The sequence below is a fragment of the Monodelphis domestica genome, chromosome 5, assembly GCF_027887165.1.
Source record: "Monodelphis domestica isolate mMonDom1 chromosome 5, mMonDom1.pri, whole genome shotgun sequence".
Lineage (NCBI taxonomy): Eukaryota > Metazoa > Chordata > Mammalia > Didelphimorphia > Didelphidae > Monodelphis > Monodelphis domestica.
In genome coordinates this window covers 115,606,386-115,630,025 of record NC_077231.1, presented here as the reverse complement: position 1 = coordinate 115,630,025, position 23,640 = coordinate 115,606,386, and the positions used below count along the sequence as shown (strand labels likewise).

The 23,640-nt window shown below is 36.6% G+C and overlaps 1 protein-coding gene across 14 annotated transcripts in view; it reads right to left on the bottom strand.

Annotated features, from left to right (window-relative positions):
• The window catches only part of DYRK4 (dual specificity tyrosine phosphorylation regulated kinase 4), a 73,730-nt gene that overhangs the window by 27,268 nt on the left and 22,822 nt on the right, over positions 1–23,640 (bottom strand). For 6 of the 14 annotated variants that reach the window (XM_056799136.1, XM_056799141.1, XM_007503748.3 and 3 more), the window contains 6 exons: positions 7,888–8,072; positions 7,536–7,629; positions 6,690–6,743; positions 4,185–4,268; positions 3,210–3,359; positions 1,450–1,576 (listed from right to left, as the gene is read on the bottom strand). In XM_056799136.1, coding sequence (XP_056655114.1) covers positions 1,450–1,576; positions 3,210–3,359; positions 4,185–4,268; positions 6,690–6,743; positions 7,536–7,629; positions 7,888–7,967 — 589 coding nt within the window. In that variant the 5' untranslated portion in view covers positions 7,968–8,072. Of the gene's footprint in view, positions 1–1,449; positions 1,577–3,209; positions 3,360–4,184; positions 4,269–6,689; positions 6,746–7,535; positions 7,630–7,887; positions 8,073–23,640 lie in introns of those variants that run through there. The other 8 variants (XM_007503750.3, XM_056799142.1, XM_007503753.3 and 5 more) reach the window with 3 other exon arrangements.

Genomic DNA, 23,640 nt, shown 5'->3' with positions numbered 1-23,640 from the left:
TCATTCCAATTTTGTAAATAAGGAAACTGAGGCAGATAGCAATTATATAACTTGCCCAAGGTCATATAGCTAGTAAATGACAAAGCCTGGTTTTGAACTCAGGTCTTTTTGGCTCATTTCTATTACTCTATATACTGTATAACCTAGCCACATCATACATGGACCTGTAGAAAGCTGAGGAAGTCATTAAACTTTCTGGGCTTCATTTTCCTCATCTAAAATATAAAGATGTTGGACTAGATAAGCTGTGAGTACTTTTCCAGCTCTAAAATCTAGGGTCTTCAAGACTTTTATACTTAAGCCTCCTGGTTCTGTCTATCCAACTTTCCTCTAAGTCATAGCTGCCTCACAGAAATTTAGTACTAACCTTTAACCATAAAATTTGGAATTAGAAGGGATCTCCAGATTCATTTCGTTTAAGGGTTCTTAAGCTGAAGTTCATGGATCTCCAAAAGGTTAACTTTTCATGGGATCCATTAGTATGAATAAGAAAAAATTCTATGTCCTTATTTTCACTAACCTCTAACTGAAATTTAGCATTTCCTTCAATTATTTAAAAATATTCTAAGAGGTCCATAGGCTTCACTAGATTGCAAAAAAATATCAATGACACAAAAATGGTTCGGAACTTTGATCTAGACCAATCCCCTTACCTTTTATCAAAGGAAGTGGAGTCTCAAGAAAGAGACAGTGACTTGTCCAAATGATACAAGATATGTAGGGGGACAGAACCAAGATTCTAACCAGGTCATCTGACTCCATATACTCTCTCTACTGGACCATGGAGTCCTCCTTTCAAGAGACTACTATGTATAATCATCACTCAATACTTGCAAACCTAGGAAGACAAGTCAGCTATTGATCTGCAATCTATAAACAGTGACCTGAGCTCAAATTCTCAGCCCCTAAATACAAATATTATAGATAGCAATAGCTCATATTTACATAATAATTTACATTTTTTACAACCCTGTAAATTGAACAGCATGATTATTATTATCCCCATTTTACAGAGGGGAGCTAAAGGAGAGCTGATAAATAGAGGGACCAGGAATCAAATACAGGACATATGACTATCAATCTAGTGATTTTTTCCCCATATTATAACCATGTGCACCTTTCAAAGGTGCCTAAAAAACAAAGAGATTCCTATTAGAAAACGAGATGGTTACATGCTATTTATTGAGTATCAGTGCCCATAAGTGGTAAATTGCACATTAGGAGAGATAGAAGAGTGGATTAGTAAAATGACTCCTAGACACTCAGCCTGAGGGACATGTCAAGAACTGATCTGGTCTACCAAGTCCCACTCAGGGCTTAGACACTGATGGATTCCTTGATGGCCATCCTAAAAATACTGCAACTTAATACTCTACCTTTTTTTTTTCCTCTTCCCATCCAACCCAACAAATACACACACACACATATTCTCCTTGTGACAAGATATACCTGCAGCTGTCAGAGGAAACTTGTAGGATGTCATAATTTCCTCTGACTTGAAGTTCTGACTTGGGCTGCAGAGGTTCGATGAAATCTTGATATCAGAGGGTAACCCCAGGTTGTGGTGTTGGCTTTCCTGACCAGAGACAAAGATTTGCTTTAAAGAACCACCCAGTCTTCCCCTTGGGAAATACATTTAGACAGACCAAGGATCTACCCAACCAACTTGCATTTTACTTAGAAATCTTTTCCTTTCCCTTTTCTGTCCACCATCTAATTTTACTGTTCACTGGCTTTTTAAAGTGGTTGCTATAAGAGGAAAATACATTTAACTTTTATTTCTATTATTATGGAAGATTTAAAGTAAATTTTTGATCCTAGGGAAATTTTAGCTTGTCAGCAACTCTGAATCCAAATCAGCTCTTCTCCTCAACCTCAGAGGAAAACTATCTAAATATTATATGAAAGACAATATGATGGAGTGAAAAGGACACCATATAGATATATGGATAGAAAACTTATTTGAATCTTGCACCTGCTAGTTAAATATATATGTGCCCTTAGACAAGTCACTCATGTTCTTCAGGTCTCAGCTTCCTTGATCTGGAAAAAAAAATCTTTAAGATTGAAGTAGATGGTTTCTAAATTTCTAAGGATGGCTTCTCTTCTTGTTCCAAATCCTATAATTATTATATTACAATAAAAGTAATCATTTTTTAAAAATCATTAAAACAAAATCAAGAAGATATCAGTAAGGAAAATATGCTACCAAAAATGTATTTCCTTACAGCATCAGAGCTTGTGCTCAAGGTGTTTAATGTATCTATATCTACTTAAAGCCAGAGTTATCTCAGTAGCCCCCAGGATTTTTTTCTTTAGTTATAGAATACACAGATTGTTTGAAGCAAAGGCATTTAATAATATTACATAGTGGGGGGAAATCACAACAAAAACAGAAGTCATAAATCTAGGACACACTTTTCCATAACTCACCATCAGTTGGATGAATAAAGAAAGAGAAAGGCAAATACACAGAAAATAGGTATAGCCAGGGGACCACTATCGGAAATAGTCTCAGACCACTTCTGTCTTCTGGTGATGTTATTGAGTGACTCTAATGAGGTCTGTTCTCCACCAGGTGTGGCATCTTTGCAGGACTCATTGCTCCTTTGATACCTCTAATGACTGCTGGAAAATGGTCTCAATATGATAAAATTGACAAAGAGAAACAAAAAGACCAGCTCTGATGGCCTCTCCCTCCAGCTTCTGGCTTAACTCTTTAGAGTCCATCCTGCTCAAATCATCTCCAGGGAACGTAGACATCTCTTCATTCACAGCCACCACTAGCTAAATGAAAGCCAGGCTGTCCTCTTAGACTAAGACAAAATGTATTCTTTTATGCCTCTATTTAAGGCAGCTAGGTGGTGCAGAGGTTAGTGTCAAATCTGGGATGAGTGAGGAAGACTTCAAATTTGGCCTGAGACTCTAACTGTGATCCTGGACAACTCACTTAACCCTGTTTGCCTCAGTTCCTCATTTGTAAAACAGAGAATATGTTTAACCCCTCAATGTACTTAATGTTTTTCTTTTCAAGAATGGATTGTTTTCCAAAGATAGTCTCTCTCTGACCACTGAATCATTCCCATGAGGCTTCAATTGTAAGTTACTATAATTCACATTCTAAGGAAAAACAAATACAGTTAGGAAAGCCCAGAAAAATTAATTGACTTTTCCCAACCAGGATCCAACATATGTTGAGATGTACCAACCTGAGACATTGAGAGTACCTTCACCAAGCTTTTTGTGGTGATGAGTGGGAGGTTATGGTCTTGAGGAAGGATCTTTACTACGCTGACTGTGTTCTTCTTCCCACAACGATTGTCCAGATAAGGGAGTGAGGGAGCACTAGTGTTGGTTTTCTACAAAAAAAGTAAATGCATTTAGCTTTAGCCAAGAAGTAATCTTCAGCACTCTCACTCTATCAACCCCAAGGCTATAATTGAGTCAACCCTACTCTGAGCCTACTCTTAAAACTCTCAGAGGAAGGACATTTTATATAGTTTCCCTCAGTAGTGCTCCATAATCCTTCCTAATATTTCATCTGAATCCCTCTTATTGTCCCCTTTCCTCTACAATGTGGGTTTAGATTTATCCAATTGAATCAATTTTCCAATTGGCCAATTAAAGCTACTTAAATCGAAAATAAGAACTATGAATGATTTAGCTACCCTGATCAATCCAGTGATCCAAAACAAAGACCCAGGATAAAAATGCTATCCATCTCCAGAGAGTGACCCGATGAACACTGAATACAGATTGAAGCAAACTTTTTACACTTCTTTATTTTTCTTGTTTTGTGTGTGTGCTTTCTTTTCCAGCATTGCTAATAAGGAAATATTTCACATGCCTTCACATGTAAAATCAATATCATATTACTTGACTTTTCAAGGGCTGGGGTAGTGATGGGAGAGATAAGGAGAGAATTTGGAATTCATAATTTAAAAAATGAATGTTAAAAACTTTTAAAATATATAATTGGTAAATATTTAATGAAATTAATAAAAAAATATTCAAATCAATGGTAGTTTAGGACAACTTGCAGGAAGAGGAGTTAAGGAGGACTGGTAATGGGTAGAGTAGCTGGAGAATTTCCAGTATGTTGTATCCAGATACCCAAAAAAAGGTATCCTCATCCTATTCTGTCCTGAAAAAGAAAAAAGGAACCAAGCACCAGAACTCTCTACCTTACGCAAATATTGGTTTAGCCTCAGGTTGTTGTTCTTGGACTTGGGTTGTTGGTTTTGAGCCTTACTCTCCACTTGGGATGACTGAAAGACAGAATTAAAAGAGTGCTAAGTGTTGTTTTATCCCCTTCTCAAAAATCTTTGATGGCTCATTGCCTATGTACCTCCTTTGCTATTCAATAGTGGAAATATTCAAAGTTCCACAATTTGGCTCAAATCTTACTTTCTAATTTTGGTCTAGCTTGCCACGGAAAACCATTGTGTTACAGTGAATGGAGTACTGATGTTATGTCAAAGTATCTGTATTCACATCCTAACTGCCAATTATCACCTGAGTGACCTTGGGCAAACCATTTAATCTTGTCAATCTTTGGTTTCCCCATCTACAATTTGCAAAATGAAGATGTTGATTGGTGACCTTTTAAGGTCCTTTGAAGTCCAAAGCTTTAAAAATGACTTTCTCTAAAACCATATAGTCTTTATGTAAGGAATCTTGACATCCATACAATTTGTGTCTTGCCAAATTTGACTAATTACTATCATCTTAACAAACTTCTTTTCTTCTTACCTTTTTCATTTCTTGCATTTCCTTGAAAAGTTCTCCCTCCCCTCATCTCACACATGTCACCCACCAAAATCCTGCCCTACAACAAAGTTCAGCTTTAACCGAATATTTTTATGAAGACTTTCTCCAATTATCCTGATTAGAAGTGTCATCTCCATCTTCTGAACTCCCATTAAACCTCATTATTTATTTCAGTCTGGAAGATTTATATAACATCTGTCTCTCCCTATCTAGATGGTAAATTCCCTAAAGAATAAATCACATTTTACGCTATTCTGCATATCCTATAACATCTAAATTACTACCTTGACATTGTAGGATCTAGTCACTTTGCCTTACTTCATCCGACCTTGTCTTAGTTAGCTCCCCAGCAATGACATGTCTTAGTTCAATAAGACATTGTTACTATCCAAATCAGTTCCTTTAACCTAATAATTTAATTATTCAAATATACCAAGGAGTATTTTTTAAGCCAATTCATGACTTTTTTTTTTAAGTATGATTATAGTCCTCTTCACCATAGCACTCAGAAGTAGTAGGAAGAGGTAGACTGTGATCTTCTTTATTCAAAATTTACAAAAAACAAACTGAACTCTTAAAGTAAACCCTTAATATATGGCTCCATTTCATCTGAATCCCTCTTGGTTGTCTCATTTTTTCCTCTACAATGTGGGTTTAGATTTATCTAATTGAATCAATTTACCAATGGCCAATTAAAATGACAAGTCTACAATCAGAACGATGAATGACTTAGCTACTCTTAGGTACTACTAGCCTTTAATTATGTACAATCACTATATGGAGGAATCACCCTAAATCCCAAGTTCAATTTTAGAATCAAATATGAAGTTAACAATTGTGATCTCATCAACACCCAGCTCTTTTAGATTGGAGATGAGATTAAAAAGGCATGTGTGTGAGATGATTCTAATGAAACCGGAAGGAAATTGTTCCTCATCTTGACTTACTGCCCCCCTCCCATTTCCCAGAAGTACCAGATTCACCTGGAGGATCCATCCTGAGGAGGTGCTTCCAGGATATGGAATCACACTCCAACTTGCGAGATCTTCAGAAGACTTTTAAAGATCAAGCCCTTACAACTACAGTGTACATTAGCATAGTGGCTGAAGGAGGATGAGCAAAAGGGAGATAGAAGTCAAGAAGGACTTTTTATGAAACACAATAGGTTTGATAGGTAGTTAGGCATGGCTAGATCACAGAAATGTCTCTGAAGTCTGTGAGAAATAATTACTGTATGTTTTTAGTAATACTTTTTACACAAAGCCTTCTGTAAATAGACTTTGACCAAGGACTGTGCTAAGCATTAGTTAATACTGTCCAAGACTCCAGACTCTTAGTCCAGCCCTCTTTTCTTGCGTAGTTAAGGAGGCATTTTTTTCATTGTATTATGCAACTAGCTAAACTATTGGTTTCCTTCCACTGCCCAGGGTGCCAGAGGGAAGATGTACCCTACAGTTGGTTTTCTGCTGTAAGCAGAGGCCCAAGCTAAAAAGTCAGAACTTTAATGATTTTAAAACAAAAATCATTACCAAAATTCCCCAGAACAATATGCATCCTACCAAATAAATTATAACATTAAAAAACTATGAGTAAAAGTATCTCCACATAAGAAAATATATCATATTCTCATGGCATCTTAAGCTGGAAAAATCCTTACAGACAATCTAAACCACCTCCTTCTCATATGTGAGGAAACCAAAGCCCAGAGAGATGTGGGCCATTCATTGTCCAAATTCAAACAAACCATAAAGAATAGATCTGGGATTTTCTTTCAGTGTTTTCTTTCCACAAAACCACACTCATCAAAACATCACAATGTCATCATAACTGCTTCAAGTAAGAATCTTCTTCTCTTATGACTAGTTTTTAAAGCATACAGTACAAAAAAGAGACATCTGCCCTGGATATAAGTAACGTACCGGTTTTGAAATTGATCTTGAATGTACACCAGACAAAATTGCTCCAGGAAACTTCTGGTGTTGTTGAATGATATATAGAACAAAGTAAAAGGTAAAGTTGAAGACATTAGCTCAAGAATTCCAGAAACATAGGATCAGGGGGAAGGGTGGGGAGGTTTAAGAGCTCTGAATAATTCCAAATCAAGAAGTTAAACCCCTCAATTCTGACTTCTCCCCAATTCAATTCATCAGGGCCAAAAAGAATAATGGAACAGCATCCACCATGGCAAATCCTTGCTCTAGTCTTGGTCTTTTTCATTCCTTTTCCTCATATACTCATTAAAACTTATGAGTTGGGCTAGATCACATGGTTCAATGGGGATATGATTGGGGATGTAGACTCTAAACAATCACTCTAGTGCAAATATTAATAATATGGAAATAGGTCTTGATCAATGACACATGTAAAACCCAGTGGAATTGCTTGTTGGCTATGGGAAGGGGATGGGACGTGGGGAGGGGAAGAATGTGATTCATGTAACCAATATTCTAAATTAATTAAATTAAAATTTTCAATTAAAAAAACTTATGAGTTGGAAGGGGGACAGCTAGGTGATTCAGTGGATAGAGAGACAGGGGGTCCTGGGTTCCCATCTGGCCTATGGGCAAATCATTTCAACCCCCACAGCCTAGCCCTTACCATTCTTCTGCCTTGGAACTAATATCCAGTACTGATTCCAAAACAGAAGGTAGGGGGTTAAAAGACAAACAAACTGACCAAGTAATCACTATTTAGTTCAGGTATTTCTCTATTGCCTTTTACCTTATCTACATTCTAGTCTTTGGATGAAAACAGAAGCATCTTACCTTTATAGAACTGAAGTTGTATTTCTTTCTTGGTTTCAGAATGGGAAAGGACGTTGTACTTCGTTTTCCAAGCTTTCTTGCATTCATTTTTGTCCTGCAGGAAGTAGGGAGAGAGCAAGAGATAACAAATTACAAACATTCCCCAAGAAAAAATGAAACATTCCCAGCGAAAAAAAGAAGTCCTAGGCCAAATAATCCCTTGGATTCAGGGCTAGTCGTACAAAGGAAACCAGGGGAAGGGGGCTGAAAAGAAGGGGAATATATTCTTTCTCTTCCTTCTGTTCTCTTTGGGTGGAAAGATAAAATGTCAGTAAAGGGAAGTCTCTGAGACCCTTTAATGCAAAACACTGACCTTAGTGAGAGGAGAATAGAAGGAAGAGGTGTCAAGGAAGTAGCTAGAGGTTCTGGGCATTCATGCCAAAAGGATTCCATGGCCTTTTGTTAATTTCAAAATCAGCAGCTCTTGGAACCCTGCCTTCCACTCCTACCCCTCCAGCCTTGATATTCAGGAAGGGGCTATTTGGGCAGTTGAAATGCCTGTGGATACAGAAAAAGGAGGCAACCAAGCTGGACGTTGGCTCCAATTACTGCTTATTTTTCATTGCTTTTTGTTCTTTTCCCATAGATACCAGAATCCAAGAAAATTAAGTGCAGACCCCCTCTATCAGTTTAGACATTTTAAAAAGTCAAATTGCTTTTGAAGCTTTAAATATCACTGACTTGGTATCAAAAGACCTAGGTTCAAATTTCTGTTCTGATAATTAGTAGTCCTATGGCCTTAGACAAGTCATCTAACCTCCATGACAGTTGCAGTGATCCATCCACTCTTCTAATAGGTCTTATAGACCTCCAGGTCTGGTGCTAACAGATTTGATGGAATGGAATGAACTGGAGATGAATCATTACTAGTGTAAGTGGGCTTAATCTCAATTCTAGTAGTTCTAATGAGTTTTGCAGGCATTAAGATCTTTGATCTTCCTGTATCTGTGGGCAATAAGAACCTCCCTGGCAAGTCAAGGATGGAGGACAACAGTTACCCTACCAATAGGCATTATTTTACTTGTTGAATAATTCAATAACTGACTTCTCTCCCATAATAAATAAATATATGTATATATATATGGCACAGGAGATTAGAGGTTCAGCATGCTATTTACCTTTGAGAAAGGAATTAGACACTGTCAGGCAACAAGTACTAGATGGAAAAACCATACATAATGCAAGTTCCATATTACATTGCCACATCCCCTAGTTTCAATGGGTTATTAGCAATTGAAAGGAGAGGAGAAAGGAAGTGAAGACAAAATCCTGTTTTCTGCTTTTGACAGTACTCTGCATAATATCAAGTAGAACAACACATTTTTAACTGTGTTAAATTGGCTAAAACTGGAGGGAGGAATATTAAAAACTTATCAAGGCTTGGGTGAAAAAAAATCCAGAGAAGGAACCAGTCCAGGTTCAGAATGTAATAAGGGGACCCTCTCAGTGGAGTTTACAATAATTTTTCCAATTTTGTTTTGGAAAACGCATTATTAGAAATGTTCTCTGTCAAGGATATTGGACTCCTTTGTATGGAAACTCAGAGAGTAACAGAGGACCTTTCTCCTCAAAAGCACACCTATGAACTCTGTTAGATGCCTGCAGGAAAGATAGGACAGAGAGGGAGCACCACAGGGAGGACTAATATACTGATAAGAATCATCAGACCCTAAGATGAGTTAACCAGAGAGTGAACAGAGAATGAACTAAGACAATGAAACAAGTGTAAAGGCTGGTATCTTACTGAAGAACTTCCAGGCCCACCCCAAGAGGTAATTTGAATTGAGAATTTGCAAAGCTTTGAAAGGAGCTGAGACTTTGTGATTGTTTTTTGACATGGGGGGGGGGGTGGGGAGAAGCAATGTCTGTGAATGCAATGATGATAACATTTCCAGTTTTGTTTTGGAAAATCCATATTATAAAGGTTCTCTATCAAGGATATAGGACTTCCCTGTATAGGAATTCAAGTAATGGAGTCTTTTCTCTTTGAAGCAGACACATAAGCTATATTAGATATAAATGTGATGGGGAAATGCGACTTGATTCCTCATAGGATCATAAAGGTGTAGCTGGGATAGTCCATAAAGGTTATCAAGTGTAACTCTTTCAATTTGTAGATGAGAAAAATGAGGCCCAGAAAGGTCAAGTGACTTACCTAGCATCACAAAGCTAGTAAGTATCTGAAGCAGGAGTTGAACCTAGATTGTCCAGATTCCATATATAACATTCTGCCTACTGTACTGTGTTCCCTTGTAGCTTTTAGCTATAGCTATACAGATTTAATAAAGTGCTTAGCAAAAATCCAAGTTTATTTACTCTCCAGAAGGCCATGGGAGAGAAGGAAGAAACACATCTTGGCAAAGAAGGCAAGTAACCTAATTATGAACAACTGTTTGCTGATAGTGACATTTTCTAGGGATATACCTAAACCACCTAGAAATGGAGTTCTTGAATGACTTATTTGGTGATAGCAATTATCAGTACTGTTTTATTGAAAAGAACTTTCAATAGCTTGGGGGTTCTTAAGACTGCTCCTCCTGAGAGGACCTGAGGGAATGGGCAGTGGCCATTTGTAACATTCAGTTCAAATGGCTCAGTGGTGGAAAGGTGGTAAGTGGTAAGGAATTCTCTTCTAAGCCTTTTTGGGAAGTATGTAGTTATTATGTAGGAAAGCCAACAAAAAACGATATCCTAAGGGAGCCCTCCACCTCAGACTTCCAAATGATCACAAGTTGGAGCCCTAAGTCAGTCTGTGGATTTGGGGATTGGAGAGTCATTTCCTTTTTGATTGCTATTGGATTATCAATCAGTGCTTGAAATCTGTCCAAAAAGTAGTAAAGGAAATAGAGATGATTGAATGGATTGATGCTAGAAAGAAAATAAATATGAGCAACCTGGTAGAGTCAACATATAGAATTACCTGAAGTGTTCTAGCAGACATCAACAAGCAGGTTATGGCAATTTTGTTCCATTACAAAAATTGGAGTTGGCTAACAATCTGTTGTAGGTTGACGTTTCCCTTAACTTCCCGAATAAAGCTACTTGCTAACACATTAAAGGTCATAATCACAAGAGAATCCTTGGATGATGGAAACCACAAATAAAATGATAATAGATGAACTGAATGTGAAATTGGTAAAAAAAGACAATGATGATCTCAGTTCCAAGCTGTGGCTATTGAAAGAGTAAAGAACGGATTTATGAACTGACCCAGGGTAAAAAGTTGCAAATTCCAGTTTTAAACAAACAAACACACACATCTCAAATGGAGATGAAGACATCGGACCATTGAATGGTTTATTCTTTACACCAGGATTGCCAACTAGGCAGAACTTCTGAGTGTCTTCCTGCCTGAGCTAGTCTAGACCTAGACTCAAGTCTAGACATCTCTAGTGCCAGGAGGACCCTAATGACAATTGTTTACTGAGATAAAACCATATTCACAAGGAAAGGTGACTAATTTACGTAACCATGCCTACCTTTGAGCTTTTGCAATTCACCAACACTCTTCCATCAGACTCCAAATAATTTTGGAGCTTTGTATTGAGTTCACAATATATATTATATGTTGATGATTTTTTTTCACTTGGTGATCTGCCAAGGAGGAATGTGAGGGTCACACCTGGCTATACTCGACACCCTGGATCACTCAAGATTGAAGTTAAATGGTGATCATATCCATCTGTGTCTGAAATCAGGTACTTTCTCCTTCTAGTGGAGGTTATCCAGATCCTGAGGTAATTCCTTTCCAGATGATACTCTGGAACTGAGAGCCTCCACTCCCTTTGATGAAAGAGGTATGATCCTGTTTTCTGGTACTGACAAGCTTCAGCTGTAAATGTATTGCCTCTGCTGGTGCATCCATCAGGGCCTGCCTTCAGAAGACTCCTTTTCAGAACAGAGCAAGCCTACATTGATTAGCCTAAGCTAAAGAAAATTGTCTGAAGTCCCAGCTGTCATAATTCCAGGAAGGACTGCCTAAGGGATCACCCCCTCCTGAGTCTGCCAGTGGTTAATGGTGTGCACAGTTTTGAGACTTCAAATAATTTGAGTAATAGGTGCTTGAGATGTTAATTAAAGGGGGATTCATTTCCCTTTTACCATCTATGAACCTATGATCAGACAGTGGCAATGGTACAAGATTATCAAGGTCATCTCCCGCAGGGCTTTAACTTGGATTTCCCTCTTATAATTCTTTGATGTCTTGGCAACTAACTAAAGGAATGAAAGATGCCTGGATTAGGGGCCCTGGGGTTCAGGCCAGTTACCCTAAGTACTGAAGGTCTACTCGGGTGTCTGGGTTAATTAATTTGCTTTACACAATACAAATATTAGTAAATCTCCACCAATCAACAAAGGTACTCTCCAGAATGAGTGGCTTGCTACTTCCTTCTTCAGATTATTTTATAGATGAAGAAACCAAGGCAAATAAGACTAAATGACTTGTCTAGGATCACACAGCTAGTAAGTGTCTGAGGCCCAATTTGGACTCAGGAGGATGAGTCTTCCTGACTTCTGACCTAGCTCTCTAGCCACTGACCTAGCCACCTAGCTGCCCTAAAGTAGTGCCTAAGAGAACCCTTCTACCTATTCTCAGCATTCCCTAGGAGAAAATTAACCCAGATTCAAAGTATTCTATGGATCCTCATCCCTTAAGAACATTGCTCTTGAGCCCCCACCAATGTGTTTGATAGTCAGCAAAAAGACAGAATTAGTTCAAAGCAAAGGCATTTAATGAAATGGTAATACAAGAAAAGTTTCAACAAAGCATTTCCCCCCACAATCCTGGGTGCCCTTTACAAAAATGCATCAGTGGGATGAGTGGCCATGTCTAAGGAACACACCTAGAAAGGCAATGATATAGGGAGCACACATGACTAGGGCATGCACATGGAAGGAGGTACATGTAGGGAATGTACGGAGCCAAGGCACACATATGGAAAGGCAGCATCCATGTGAAGGATCTACTCGGAGTTCCACCACAACAGAATGATTGCTGGTGTGTTCTCTGCTAGTCATTTATCCACTAAATTCACAACCTCTGCTGCAAGCACTTAATGGATTCCAATGGACTTAACATCTCTGCTATCTCGGGGTTTTTTGTTTTGTTTTGTTTTTGGTGAAACATGTGGAAGTTTTAATTTTTTTGAGCCCTTATTTTTTGTCTGCTATCTCCTTATCACCACGGTGTGCCAGGCTCCTAGCCTCTGCTCCTGGGTGCTGCTTTGATGGAATCATAGCTGGTTGTTGATCTACATGGTTTCCAGTGCCTCTTAACTATCTCTTCCTTAGGGATAGGTAGGTACTGCCATGATTTCTTAGCCTAAACAGAGGCTTTTCCACAGCTCTTTTAGAAAAGGCAGTGATGGCATAATGAATGGATAGATAAATGACTTTAGAGCTGAGAAGTCCTGGATTCAAGTCCCATCTCTGACACATACTGGCTGAGCCAATCCCTTCTGATGCCAATGTGAATTAGAGAAGGGAATTTCCTCACCTCAGTTCTGTATACCTCTGAAATCACAGGGCTACCCCCTATCTCTTAGAAAAGCCAGAAAAACTCTTGCCCTCAGACTAGCAGAAAATTTCTCCAATCTTATTCTTGAATCTTAAGGTACCTGTTAGCTTCTTATCACTCTCTTTAGATCAAAAAGGAGGATTTTTTCCAGGCTAGCTAGTGATATTATACCTAGTTATTTCTTTGGACTCTTCTTCCCAGTGAAGGAATTAAATGCCTTGGTCAGAGATTTCACAGTTTCTAGAAGTTATTCCACACACTTCACATTTTTTCATTTTTTTTGTTATTGCCTCCTTAAGCCAAGTGATGATTATTCTGTCTAATAAATTACCAAAATAATTTATTATCATGGGGGTTCTCCCTGTTTTCCCTTACTCTTTTCTATTTTTTTTTCATTCCAATAAGTGGGTGGAGAAACTGGTATACAGAAAGAAGTTAGCCAAGCAGAAGGGTTGAGGTCTTTGCCTTTGGTATCTGTCTAACTCTGTTTGTTGACTTTTCACATGTAGATGCAACTCTGAAGGCTTTGGGGCTTTCCTTGGAATTATATATATATATGGAATTATATATATATGGAATTATATATATATATATGGAATTATATATATATATATAATAAATGATGAGCCAACCAGGTGGCTCAGTAGATAGTTAGGCCTGGAGATGGTAATGTCCTGGATTCAAATCTATTCACAGACATTTCTTAGCTATGTGACTTTGGACAAGTCACTTAATCCCAAATACCTAGACCTTACCATTCTTCTGCCTTGCAACTTAAATTTAATATCAATTTTAAGAAAGAAAAGTGGGGGTTTGAAAATAAGTTTTAAAAGAATGAATGAAGTTGATTCTGATAGTCAAGAATACAGAGACTACTTTTTAGGATCTCACTGAATTGTTTTGGTACTGGAAGGAAAAGGGAGGGGAAAGAAAATTAATATTTAGACAACCAGGCACTAAACTAAGCTTTTTTACAAACAGAATCCAATTTGATCTTCATAATAACGTTGCAAGTCAGGCCCTTTATTATCTCCATTTTACAACTGAGGAAACGGAGGCAAATAGAGGTTAAGTGATTTGCCCATACTCACACAGCTAGTAAGTTCTGACTGGCTTATCTACTTTAGCACTTAGCTGGGTAAATGCAGTCCATATTTCAGTTCTACCAAGGTAAAAGACCCACCCACCCAATTGTCTGGAATTTAAATAACTCCCTATAGACTGCCAATATCAGTCAGGAGTTATGGTCAAATCTATGGGTCACATTCACGATAATCTTAATAAAATTTGTAATTTGGGCAGTTACTAGACAAAAGTCCTCTTCTTGGTACTGATATATTAAAATTATATGAAATCTGCCCCAAAAATATTTTTTTAAGTTTGTACAAAATATATAGCTGCACATTTTGTGGCAAAAAATTGGAAAATGAGGGGAGTGTCCCTCTATTGGGGAATGACTGAACAAATTGTGGTATCTGATGCTGATGGAATATTATTTTGCTATAAGGAATGATGATCTACTTGATTTCTGTAGGAACTGGAAAGACCTCCATGAACTAATGTAGAGTGAAATGAGCAGAACCAGGAGGCCATTGTACACAGAAACTGAAACATTGTGGGATGATCAAATGTAATAGCCTCTGATACTAATTGCAATGCAATGATCAAGAACAATCCTGAGGACTTATGAAAAAGAATGCTATCCACAGCTAGAGAAAGAACTGTGGGAGTAAAAGTCCAGAAGAAATACATATGATTCATCACTTGGTTCTCAAGGTATGTGATTTGGGGTTGTGGTTTCAAAAGATTGCTCTTTTACAAATATGAATAATATGGAAATAGGTTTTGAGTAATAAGACATGTGGAATAAAACCAGTGGAATTGCCTATCAGGTCTGGAAGGGGGAGGGAAATGGGGAGGTAGAAAACATGAATCATGTTATTGTGGAAAAATGTTCTTTAAAAATGTGAAAAAATAAAATAAAATTCTAGGAAATCTGAACTCATGATATTCTCTCCCTATGAACACCTATATAGGTTTTGTTTGTCTATCTGAGAGGACTCTCTTTCATAAAATTCTCTCCACTGATATGAATTAAAGTAATGAAATGAGGGAAGAGTTAGCCAGTGTGGGTGGGAAGTAATCCAGATCCTTAGAATCTGAACAAGGACAGGCAGGGCCAGGATCTGGAACTCTGATAGATATCTTCCTTATGTAGCTTAAGTGAAAATAATTCATAAAAGGAAAGAAAATAATCCATATTCTGGAGACATAGGCCATTTTCCCTACACTTGGTGAGGTGAGCCCTTCATCATAATGGACAAGCATCACAATGGAAAATGGTGAAATCTCATCCACAAATGTTCCAGTTAAGACCTAGTGACAAAACTATCAACTTTCAAGAGAGAGACAACAATCACCTGAATATTGTTTGCCCTGCTGTTTTTGTTTCTTAGGTTACTAGTTGATTCCTTAAGAAAATACCAACATCACCATTAAATGAATAAAAACACAAAATTTGGGGGCCACAGTCTTGGGTGGTCTCCTTCTACTTCTACAATGATAGTGGCAGAAAAGGATGCTAAGGTTTACAGTTTTTTGAGACTATTTGGAACTTTACCTTAAAAGCTGATACCCTAAACTCAAGTCTCCTTGTTAAGGATGTGAGATACTTGTCCACTGGTCAACGAATGCTACTGGGTGAAATGAATGGTATCAATTTTAACCCACTCAGCTATACTTGATCTCATAATCCCAAATCCATGGTTGCAGTTAGGGGAGTCATAATTCAACTTGCTCCCCATGTCACTTATATACTTATTCTTACTCTTACTCAACCACTATCACTCAGAAATCTCTTTCCTTTGAAGTTCACACTACCAAATTATCTCCCAATCTAGATCCTAGTGACCATTATTTATCAACTCCAGGATACTCTTTTCCTCAATAAGTTCAGTGCCTGACTTGTGGTATTTTCACCACAACTCCTGCCTTTATACTAGAGGACCTCAACATATAAATATTCCCTCAAATAATCTAACTTCTAGTTAATTCCAATGACCTATTCCTCCACTCCACTTATGCTACACATGGAGATGGCCATACCCTTGATCCTGCTATCATCTGCAAGTGTTCTGTTTCCATGAACTCCAAAATTCATTTATCTGATCATAATTTTTCATTCCATCTGTCCCTTTGCCTTAAGACCTCTAACACTATTCTTCATCCCCAACATAACCTCCATTAATTTTTTCCCCAAGCTACATTTTCGTCTTTTCACTACCTTGAGCTTTGGTGAACCAGTTCAACTAACATTCTCTATTTTTAAATCTCTTTGTCCCCTTGTCCTACCAACAACTATGCCTTGCTAAATCCAAACGTCCACCATTCATCTCCTTTGCTCCTCCTATTCACATGCTGCTGAAGAGAACTGGAGAAAATATGATGGTCTTTTAAAAAATTTTTAAACCCTTATCTTCCATGTTAAAATCAATACTGATTCTAAGGCAAAGGGCTAGGCAATGGGGATTAAGTGACTTGCCCAGGGTCACCCAACTAGGAAATGTCTTGGGGGCAGATTTGAACATAGGTAGGACCTCTTGTCTCTAGACCTGGCTCTCAATCCACTGAAGTATCCAGTTGTCCCCTAGATGATCTTGAGAGGAAAGAAAACAGGAAGGGAAATGAATACCTTGGGGGAGAAGTGAAAAAGGAGGCAATGTAACTTACTAGGTTTCATAATTAGAGTACATGACAACAGGCATGGAGGAAGGGAGTGGAAAGAGCAGGTATCATATAACCCTCATTCTAAGTGAGATAAACAAGGGTTGAATGCACACAAAGAGAATAGTTATAAGCAAAATAAAGTCCAATGTCTGAGAGTTATGAGAAATTAAAAGCAAGGAAACAGTTAAAATTAGAGATCAGACTAGGGAATGAGAAAAGTTGCAAAAAAGTTGAAATGGGCCATTTCACTTATAGATTTCAAAGGCAAATTTTCTATCTCTTTTGCCTTTTTAATTTTTTACAAGGGACAATAAGATATGGGGGTAGGAGCAAAGGGAGGAAGAAGTACCAAAGGATAAGTTAGAAGAAAATGAAAAATTAACAATTACAATTGTGAATGTGAACGGGATGAACTCACCAATAAAATAAATAAATTTATCAGAATATTTTAGAAAACAGATTCCAATACATTGCTTATAAGAAACAATTGAAAAACAAAGATTCATATGGAGTTAAAATGAAAGGCTGAAGCAAAATTTATTATGCTTCAGTTGTAAAAAATATTATTATTTTAAATTGCAAAGTTTAAATTCCTTTTGAGAAGAATTTTAGGTAAAGAAGATGCTACCTCTCTGAATCCAGAAACTGAACTGTTGGAGAAGCCACCATGAAGAAGCCTCCAGACCACAAGCTGCATAAAAATGAACTTTGGGAGTAGTTGATTGAACATTTATTTGTATCTATACTTTCATGCCAAAGGGGACTGCCCCCTACCTGGCTTTTTGTCAATGCGTTCAGCAATTATTGGTTTTATTCTTTTTTTTTTCTTTTTCTCTTATCCTCAAATTATTGTAATCTTTAAATTGATTATGTTTTCATGATCCTTTGGGAAAAAATTATTTTTTTTTCAAATGATCATACAGGGAAATGTAAAAAATAGACATGAATCCAGGACTTCAATCCCCAGAATGTCCTGTAATCTCACTGAATTCTCACGTGGGCCGAGATCAAGAAGGTATTTAAACCTGGTTGTGAATAGGCTTGGGCTCCTTTTGGACTTCCGTTTTGGAGCAGACACAGCTCTTCCATGATGTGAGATTATCTTGTCTAGGCCTCTCTGGCCTAGGCACATGATTCTTATCCTGTATTTTCTTTAATCCTTAATCTTTAACAAACCTCATAAAAATATAATACTCCTTACAGAGAGAAACTAATTTCTACCTGCCTCAGTCTCTCCTAAATTTTAATCTTTACACAGTTGAACTCATAGAAGAAGGAATAACAATCATGATTTTAGAAAAGGCTTACAATTAATAGACATGATAAAAATAAAAAGGATATGAGATGCCTACATGATATAAATATATAAAGAATTAAGCAGGGAACTTATATGATACTTACAGGTAGCACAAGAGATAACAAACATCAACAGCTAACATATACTCATCAAATACTATAGCATTTAAATACTTAAAAGAAAATTCAATTTTAGAGGGAGATATAATAAAACTTTAATAGTAAAAATAGGTCCTTCAAACCTAGGCCAATCTAACCAAAAAGAAAAAAGAAAAATGTTAAGGACCTAATTAGAACTTTGTAAAAATTAGAAATGATAAATCTCTGAAAATAACTAAATGGCAACAGTGGTATGTGTGTGTGTGTGTATGTGTGTATATATATTTCTTTGATGTTCATTAGAACCTATACAAAAATTAACCTTGTATTGGGCATAAAGATCTCATAAAAATGTAGAAAAGCAGAAATACTAAATAATCAATTTACTCATGTAATCAAATATACTTAATAAAGGGCCTTTTTAAGAAAAAAATTTAATATTTTAGACTAAATAAGATAACACTAAAGCCTTGCTGAGTCAAAAAACAAATTAGAAAAATAATAGAAAATTTAATGATAGAAAATGACAATAATCAGACAAACATGCCAAAACTTAAGGAATGCATCTAAAGTTGCACTTAGGAAGAAATGTATACCTCAATACTTTTATCAACAGAAGGGGGGAAAATTACTAAATTGAGCAATTCATATTAAAAATAGCTTAAATAGCAACAAACAAAAAGCCCTCAAAATAAGCAACAGTTGATATTCTGAAAATTAGAGATATTAAGAAAGCTAAAACTAAAAAAAAATTAATTGATAAATAAAACCAGGAACTGTTTTTTTTTTTTTTTAATTTAGAAGTGGTTCATCACTGGAAAAAATTAGGTACAAAACTTATAGAAACAAACAAAAGCAGGAGCATAATGTTCAATAAACCACAAAACCCTGGATATTGGAGAAATATCTCCCTACCATACTTGACAAAAACTTCTGGGAAAACTGGAAAGCAAATTGGGAGAAATTAAGTATCCACCTACATCTCATAGCATATTGCCAAGAAAAACTCCAAATGGATATGTGACTTTAAAATGTTAACATTAGCCACCCCAATAAGAACAGGGGTGAAGCAAGGATGCCCATTATCACCTCTATTATTTAATATTATTCTAGAAAAGCTAGCAATAGCAATTAGAGAAGAAAAAGAAATTGAAGGGATTAAAGTAGGCAATGAGGAAACTAAGCTATCACTTTTCACAGATGATATGATGGTCTACTTAAAGAATCCTAGAAAATCAACTAAAAAGCTAGTGGAAATAATCAACAACTTTAGCAAAGTTGCAGGATACAAAATAAACCCAAATAAATCATCAGAATTTCTATATATTTCCAACAAAACCCAGGAGCAGGAGTTAGAAAGAGAAACTCCATTTAAAATCACTCTAGACTAGATAAAATATTTAGGAATCTATCTGCCAACACAAACACAGGAATTGTAGGAACATAACTACAAAACACTTTTCAAACTAGATCTAAACAATTAGAAAAACATTAATTGCTCCTGGGTAGGATAAGCTAATATAATAAAAATGACAATCCTACCCAAATTAATCTACTTATTCAGTGCCATACCTATCAAGCTACCAAAAAAACTTTTTCTAGAATTAGAAAATATTATAACAAAGTTCATCTGGAAGAACAAAAGATCAAGAATATCAAGGGAAATAATGAAAAAATGTGATGGGTGGGGGCCTAGCAGTACCAGATCTTAAACTGTACTATAAAGCAGTGATCATCAAAACAATAGGGTCATGGCTAAGAGACAAAAGGGTGGATCAATGGGATAGACTAGGGGTTAATGACCTCAGCAAGTGAGTGTTTGATGAACTCAAAGATCCCAGCTTTTGGGATAAGAACTCAATATTTGGCAAAAACTGCTGGGAAAATTGGAAAACAGTATGGGGAGAGTAGATAAATGACTTAAATATAAAGAGTAAAATCATAAACACATTGGGAGAACATAGAATAGTATATTTGTCAGATCTATGGGAAAGGAAGCAAGAGATAGAGAACATTGCAAAATGCAAAATGAATGACTTTGATTATATCAAATTTAAAAGGTTTTGTACAAACAAAACCAATGCAACCAAAATTAGAAGGAAAGCAAGAAACTGGGAGAACATGTTTGTAACAAAACTGTGACAAAGGTTTAATTTCCCAAATATATAAGGAAATAAGTCAAATTTACAAAAAATCAAACCATTCCCCACAATTGACAAATGGCCAAGGGACATGAATTGGTAGTTTTCACACAATGAAATCAAAACTATCAACAAGCACATGAAAAAGTGTTCCAAATCCCTCCTGATTAGAGAAATGCACACTAAAACAATGCTGAGGTACCACCTTACATCTTGCAGACTGGCCAATATGGCAGCAAAGGAAAGTGATAAATGTTTGAGGGGATGTGGCAAAATTGAGACACTAATACACTGCTAGTGAAGTTGTGAATTTATCCAACCATTCTGGAGGGCAATTTGGAATTATGTGCAAAGGGCTTTAAAAGAATGCCTACCCTTCGACCCAGCAATATCACTGTTGGGGTTATATACCAAAGAGATAATAAGTGGAAAGACATATACAAAAATATTTATAGCCATGTTCTTTGTGGTGGCAAAAAAATGGAAAATGAGGGAGCATCCAGTGACTGGGAAATAACTGAATAAATTGTGGTATCTGATGGTGAAGGAATATTTTTGTGCTGAAAGGAATGATGAACTAGAGGAATTCCATGTGAACTGGAAAGACCTCCAGGAATTCATGCAGAACCAAAGAAGCAGAACCAGGAGAACATTGTACACAGAGACTGATACATTATGGCACAATCAAATGTAATAGACTTTGCTACTAGCCGTAATGTAATGAATGACCCAAGACAATCCAGAGGAACTTATGAGAAAGAATGCTATCTACATCCAGAGAAAGAACTGTGGAAACAGAAATGCAGAAGAAAAGCATATGATTGATCATGTAGTTCAATGTGGATATGATTAGGGTTTTGATGTTAAAAGATCACTCTACTGCAAATATGAATAACATGGAAATAAATTTTAAACAATGATACATGTATATAACACAGTGTAACTGTTTGTCAGCTTCAGGAGGAGGGGAAGGGGAGAGAAATCATGAATCATTAACCATGGAAAATTTTTCTAAATAAAAAATGGGAAAAAACAAATAAATCTAATGCAATTAAAATTGGAAGAGATATAGGTAACTGAACAATTTCATTTGCAGCAAGTTTCTCTGATAAAGGGCTCATAGCCAAATAAATATAAGGAACTCAAATAAAAAATTTAAGCCCAAATCATAAAGGGTCAAAGTATAAGCAGTGTTCAGGTGGAGAATAGATAGATAGATATAGATATATAGGCACACATACATATGATATCAAGAAATGCTCCAAATTATTAATAGTTTGTGAAGTATAGATTAAAGCAACTCTGAGGTTCCAACTCATCACCTATCAGACTGGCAAAGATGGCAAAAGAGGAAATGTTAAATCATGGAGGATCTCTGAACAAATAAACACACCGATGCACACTATTCATGGAGCTATGAATTAGACCAGCAATTCTGGAAAGAAATTGGGAACTCTGCCCCCAAATTTACTAAACTGTACATATTCTCACCAAACTGTACCATTCCTAGGGCTATACCTCAAAGAGACCAGAGAAAGAAGGAAAGAACCCATAAATGCAAAATATTTATAGAAGTTCTTTTTTGTGATAGTGAAAAACTAAAGGAGAGCTCATTTATTTCAGGATGGCTAAACAAATTCTTGCAATGTGAATGTGATAGGATATTAATATGCTATAAGAATTATAAAATAGTTTCAGAGAAAACTCTTAAAATTTTGATGAACTGACAAAAGAATAAAGTGAAAAGAGACAAAACAATTTATACCATTAACAACATTATAAAGAAAAACAATTTGGAAAGACTAGAACTCTGATGAATGCAAAAATCAGCCTAATAGAAGGTCAGTGGAATGATGTGAAACACATCACCTATTTCTTGCTAGAGAGAGAGTGCATTTAAAACATAGAGCGAGGCATGGCCTTCAAAAATTCCAAGTTGAGCACCTCCTTGTCACTATGAGCATAAGAAGACTTTAGCAAAGGAGACACACTGGGCGGGGTGGGGGTGGGGGCAACTAAATAATAGTTCAGTGGATAGAGTGTCAGGCTTGGAGTCAAGAGGACCAGGGTACAAATCTGGTCTCAGACACTTTCTAGCTACATGACCCTGGGCAAGTCACCTAACCTCAATTGCCTAGTCTTTCCTTATCACTCTTCTGTCTTGCAACAGATAATTATTTATTGATTTGCTTGTTTGTTCATTTATTTGTTTATTTATTTTACAGCCCTGACCTTCTGTCTTAGAATCAATACTAGGTATTGGTTCCAAGGCAGAAGAGCAGTAAGGGCTAAACAATGGGGGTCAAGTGACTTGCCTAGGATCACACAGCTAGGAAGTGTCTGAGACCAGATTTGTACCCTGGTCCTCTTGACTCCAAGCCTGTCTCTCAATCCACTGAGCCACCCAGATGCCCCTTGCAACAGATATTTAGAATTCCTTCTAAGACAAAAGGTTTAATAAAAAATAAAATAAATAAAAACAAGAGTCCTCTCCAAAGAAATAAAGGATCAAATAGTTTTCAAAAGAAGAAAAATTATTAACAAAAGAATGAAAAGGTGTTCTAAACTACTACTAATTTGAAAAATGTAAATTGAAACAACACACATTAGAATGTAAAGGTGGCAATTTAAGAGATTGCCAGTTGTTAGAAAAGGCAATGGGATGACTGCTGGTAAAGCTATGAGTTGGGCCAGCCATTCTAGAAAGCAATTTGGAACTATACCCCACCAAATCACTAAACTGTGAATACTCATTGACCCAGAAATACTACTTAGTATTACCCTAAAGAGTTTATAGAAGGAAAGATTTCATATGCATGGAAATAGTTATAGGAACACTTTTTGGAGTAGCAAAGATCTGAAAACAAAGTGGGTACCCATCAACTGGGGATTAGCTGAACAAATTAGAATATGTAAATGTAATGTTCTATTATTTTCTCATAAAAAAATGACAAAAGGAACAGTTTCAGAGGAGACTGAGAATACTTGTAAGAACTGATTCAGAGTGAAGTTAGCAGAACCTGGAGAATAAGGTCTACAAGGATCACAGCGTCATAAAGAAAAAGAATGTTGAAAGGCTTTAGAACTTTAAAGAATACAATGACCAATTATGACTCCAAAAGACTCTGAATGAAATATGTTTTCTACCTCTTGACAAAGGAGTGCAGAATGAGGTATATAGTTCCACACACAACCAATATGTGGATCTGTTTTATTTTACTGTTTTCTTCTTACAAGTGAGATTTAAATTTATGTTTGAGGAGGAGCAAACAGGGAAAGGGAAAAT